At 40.8% G+C, this 4,720-nt stretch overlaps 1 protein-coding gene across 1 annotated transcript; it reads right to left on the bottom strand.

Annotated features, from left to right (window-relative positions):
• Positions 1–630: 630 nt before the first annotated feature.
• LOC148215466 (vomeronasal type-2 receptor 26-like) lies at positions 631–1,532 on the bottom strand. Its single transcript, XM_088143289.1, has one exon. It carries the CDS (start codon positions 1,528–1,530, stop codon positions 631–633), a length of 900 nt encoding a protein of 299 aa, XP_087999415.1. The 5' UTR covers positions 1,531–1,532.
• Between the last annotated feature and the right edge of the window lie 3,188 nt (positions 1,533–4,720).

The following is a 4,720-nucleotide window of genomic DNA, read 5'->3' on the forward strand; positions in this document are numbered from 1 at the left end:
TTTGTGATGAGCATCTCCATTCTGCTGGACTCCAAGATCAGATCTACGCCTTCCCTTTCTGCAGCCTCCAGTAGATGCTAAGACTGGAAACCACCCTTGACAGGGATTGGGATGCACTGAAGGACCATAGGAGAAATCAGAGCCCAACAAAAGCAGATGCGCAAGAATGGCCAGTCAGAAGAAAAATAGACTGACATTTCAATTCTTACTGACCCTGAAAAAAAACTTCTCCATAGAGGGATGGAGGGACTCGAGTAGCACTTTCAAAGGCACAAACTACAATTCCATGAAATATATCTTACATATGTGGACCATCAGGTATATCCACCACTTACAGTTGAAGGGTCAATAATCCTGTTACTGCAAAAAAATTAAAAATTGATTGGACAGATGGGATAAGAGGCACAACCCCCACCCCAATACAATCTGTTGTACAGATCACATTGCCAAAAAAGAATTCAGTATCTTCTATGGGAGATAGAAATTATTCTAACTAGTTCTCAGATAGATAGCAAGTATATATAGGTATAACAAAAAACCAAAACAAACAGATTTGTATGACAAGTCATAGCAATTATTGTTTCATTCTGATATGAAGTGATTGGAAACAAAGATGATTAAGACACTTCATCAGCATTTCCTGTTTATTATTTGCTCCTTATTGTTTAGATTGGGTCTCAATAGTATAATGTAACATTTGGAGCCAAAGATGGAACCGAGTAAGCCAGCACTGGAGGCCAAGATGGAGAAGATCTCCACAGCCACTGTGTATTTGCCTTTTGTGCTTAAGTAGACTGGAACGAAGGATACCCAAACACTACAAAACACCAACATGCTGAAGGTGATGAATTTGGCCTCATTAAAACTGTCAGGCAGTTTCCGGGCTAAAAAGGCGACCACAAAGCTGACTGTGGCTAGAAAGCCCATGTAACCTAAGACACAATAAAACATGGTGGCTGATCCTTCATCACATTCAAGTATTATTTCTCCAAAAATGGAATGCATGTCCAGATTTGGGAAGGGTGGTGAGATTCCCAACCATAAAACACAAAGGCCTATTTGGAAAAGAGAACAATAAACCACAATGGAACTGGCCAGTCTCTTCCCCATCCATTTCCTCATTCTGGATCCAGGTTTGGTGGCCATGAAGGCAAGAACCACAGTGATGGTTTTGGCCAGGATGCAAGAAACAGTGATGGTGAAAACAGAACCAAAAGCCACTTGTCGGAGGAGACAGGTCACTTTTCCTGGTGGGCTGAGGAAAAGGAAGGAGCAGAGAAAGCAGAACAGGAGGGAGCAGAGGAGAGCATAGGTGAGATCCCGGTTGTTGGCCCAGACGATTGGCGTGTCCTGATGCTTAATGAAGATGACTAGGACCAGGGCTGTGAGCAGAGAAAACAAAAGAGCAAACAAAGCTAAGCTGATCCCCAGAGGTTCTTTCAGTGAGAGATAGTTGATTGTCTTCAGAATACAGTGAGATTTATCCTTGTTTGGAGAGTGATCTTCTGGACACGTGATGCACATATCCATGTCTAGAAAGGAGAGATGTAAAGCCAAGGTAGACTAAGCTGATTCACTAGCATACTGGTAGCTAGTGCCCAATTTGAAATAAGAGAAATATCCTTGCTAACTTATAATCAATCACACAATGGCCACACTGTGGAGCTGACCTCTACCCAGTATAAAAAATGCATAGAATCTAGCCTAATCTATCTATGGAAAATTCTGGAATGATCTACACAGCCAGGTTGCCCCAGCAGAAATACAGGCTACTAACTGTTTCCCAAGGGCAGGACTGCACAACATTGTCCTGCACTTGCCTTTAGCCCATTGGGAAAGGACCCCCTCTTTTCCTACTACATATCAAAAGTAATGTCTTCTAGCAAAAGCAGGGCTGGGTTTCATTTCAAGGAAAGTTTTGTTTCAAACTGGCTACTCTGGGCTATGACGGGAATACACTTCCTCTCTAGTCACTGGTTGTGATGCTCCACGGCTATTTTGTCTTTGGCTGAAGGGGGTCTGCTTGGCTCTGAAATGGTCTCTACTGGTGGAGTTGTGGTGGGTTTTGTTTTTTAATTTTAATCCTACTGGTGAACCAGTAAAGTGGAGGAAAGGAGACCAAGGCCAAAAGAAAGTGAGCTCAGCTGAGCTACTGAATTAGTGAAAAGATTCTATTTTTATGAAGGAAGTGCGAAAGGATGGACATTTTTATCTAGATAAAATGGTGGTTCCCCTCCCTCACTATTCCACCAATGGCTGCACCAAATAAGGAAGTGTCAAGTGCAAGGGAGAATCAGTGTGTGACATAATGGTATTACACCTTTAACAAGAGTTGCTAGTAAGCAGCTGCCTGTCAGACAGCTGCCGTTAATATGTCTATATTATATTAGACTGAAAGTAACCCTTTCTGCAGGTATTCACTGCTGTTTTAGTACCTGCTGTATGTGCTTGCTAGTCTTGCTATGAATAAAAGAACTTGTTTATCATCTGAGATGATCTGATTGTGCACAATGGATTGAAGTGAGCTATGGAAACATTCTTGGATCAGCAAATGTTACACAGTGGAACGTGGTTTATTTAAAGACTGATTACATGTCCTCAAAGAACCACTACAGAAAGGAGCATGATTAATACTTGCTTTCCTGGCAAGCCAGGAGGGGTACAGAACCAGGGCAATGCACCAATTGGACTCCATGGTAAGCATTGTCTTGGCAGTACACCAAATTGTCACCATGGCCAAAGAATTGGCTTATGCATGGGATCAAGCAGCTTAAGGATGCAGTGCAGAAAAGCCCTCTGTGGTGTCTCTTACCCTTCTGCGGTGAAACTTTGCCTGGAGGACATGGGGAACAATCATAGCAGCAGAATTTGGCCCCTTCCTTCTTCTTTTTGCTGGAACCAGGAAGGCAGTTTTGGTTACATACAGAAACTGGTGGCACCTGTCCATTTGAAGAAAGACATGGTCAATTTAGGTCATAAGAAAAAAACAATGTTCTACTCTTGAAGAAGTTGGAAAAGTCTAACCATCCTGATGACATTCTGAAGGGCTTTGATGACCTGGCTGTTCTCCTAGGGTTAGGGTAAGTGTTGAGCCCCTGTTGGTAGGTTTTTCATTACATACTAGGTTTTCTGAACAACTGTAAATAATTAAATAAATAAATAAACTCCTTTCTTATTTTTAAGAATCAATTTAATTTAATTTTAACCCACCCAGAGTCATCTGGAGACAGGCAGTCTCTATATTTAATAGAACAATTCACTAAATAAATAAACTCAGATTTCACACAATAGGCTTTCATGGTTTTACTGTCCCCAATGAGAGATTTTGCAAGCTATCAAGTTCCTTAGACTATCATTGTCACTTCTGTGAAATTTGAAGTCATTTGTGGATGAATATTTTCCTTTCAAGATCTAGAACAAAAGTTATAGAATATAACATTGTTTAAAATGTATTTCCTTCAAAACTGTCTTTGTTTTTAAGTAGATTGAGAATCAATTGTTTTAGATTGCAAACTTTAAAAAAGATGAGTATATTCTTCTCTTGGAAGCATCAAATGTCAGAGTCCAGTAACTAAAGGTGTAGCACCATTAGAACAAGACAGGGCTCAAAGAAGCTGTCAGACCAGAAGAAAAATTCACACCTGAAGACTAGGTTACAAAATTGTGCATGAATATCATCAGTTTCCACTATTGCTAGGCTACTTTGTGAAAAGATATTGAGGATGCAGAATTGATCTTTCCAGCTATTCATCTACCAAGATAGAAACATACTGATTCTTCTATTCCCTGATTGTAAGTACTGTATTATAAGCTGAGTTTTCAGACCAAACTCTCCACAGCAAGATGCCAAGGAATGAATGAAAGATTCTGTAAGATAAGTATAAAAAGAATTGTGAGATGAAGAGTTTTGGATCATAAACCCTTCAGGACCATTAAGGAAAGGAGAAGGTATCACAAGCCCCAGGAAAATTAAGAAAAGGAGAAGGTAGTTTTCCAGCCCATTTTGACATGTTCCAACTTGTGGCTGGGTGAGATTCCATGCGGGGAAAACTGTTCTTTACAGTATTATATATGTCAAGAATAGAGGATGGGGGGGGGGGGGCAGAGGATGGTAGTGGTATAACAGCTGAGTGCAAGGCTCTATTCACGTAGGGAGTGAGAAACCCCCCCCCGATATCCTTTGGAGCATCTGCCAGCTGGCATGTATGTTTTTGGAAGGGCACATCTCTCACCTCTCTCCTGATTCAAGTGTTTCAAACTTCTGTGTGGATAAAGACTTTGATCATTTGGTAAATAAAACCTTTCATTACATATTATTTTGTTTTTAAGGAGCTATTGGGATGGCCACTAGACCTAAACAATCCACAGCCAGCTTAATTTCAACCGTGTCATTATCTGCTGAGCCAGGCAAAATGGCGGAGGAGGATTCTTCCATTAATATGGAAGAATGCATAAGCCCCCAGAGGCTCACCCTTTATTCTTTAATTTTGGGGCAGGGGTACACCAACATTGAAAACCAGGGAGTTGTATTGTTCATCCTCTCCTGCTAACCAGGTTTCTTGTAAGGCTACTATTATCTTGAATCCAGAAAGGAATCCCACCAAATCACTGTTAACAGACTCTTTCCAGCCAGCTATGTTCCAAGTTACAATTTGTATAAATCTCTCTGAAACAAAATGTTCTGGGTAGGATGATTGGATAGAGGATAAAGATTCAGACA

This window comes from Python bivittatus, unplaced genomic scaffold (assembly GCF_059951505.1).
Source record: "Python bivittatus isolate LINGU-HERP-01145 unplaced genomic scaffold, Pbiv_v1 ctg000410_np1212, whole genome shotgun sequence".
NCBI lineage: Eukaryota > Metazoa > Chordata > Lepidosauria > Squamata > Pythonidae > Python > Python bivittatus.

Coding starts and splice junctions, on each gene's coding strand:
- LOC148215466 (XM_088143289.1), bottom strand. CDS start 1,530: ATGGATATGTGCATCACGTGTCCAGAAGATCACTCTCCAAACAAGGAT.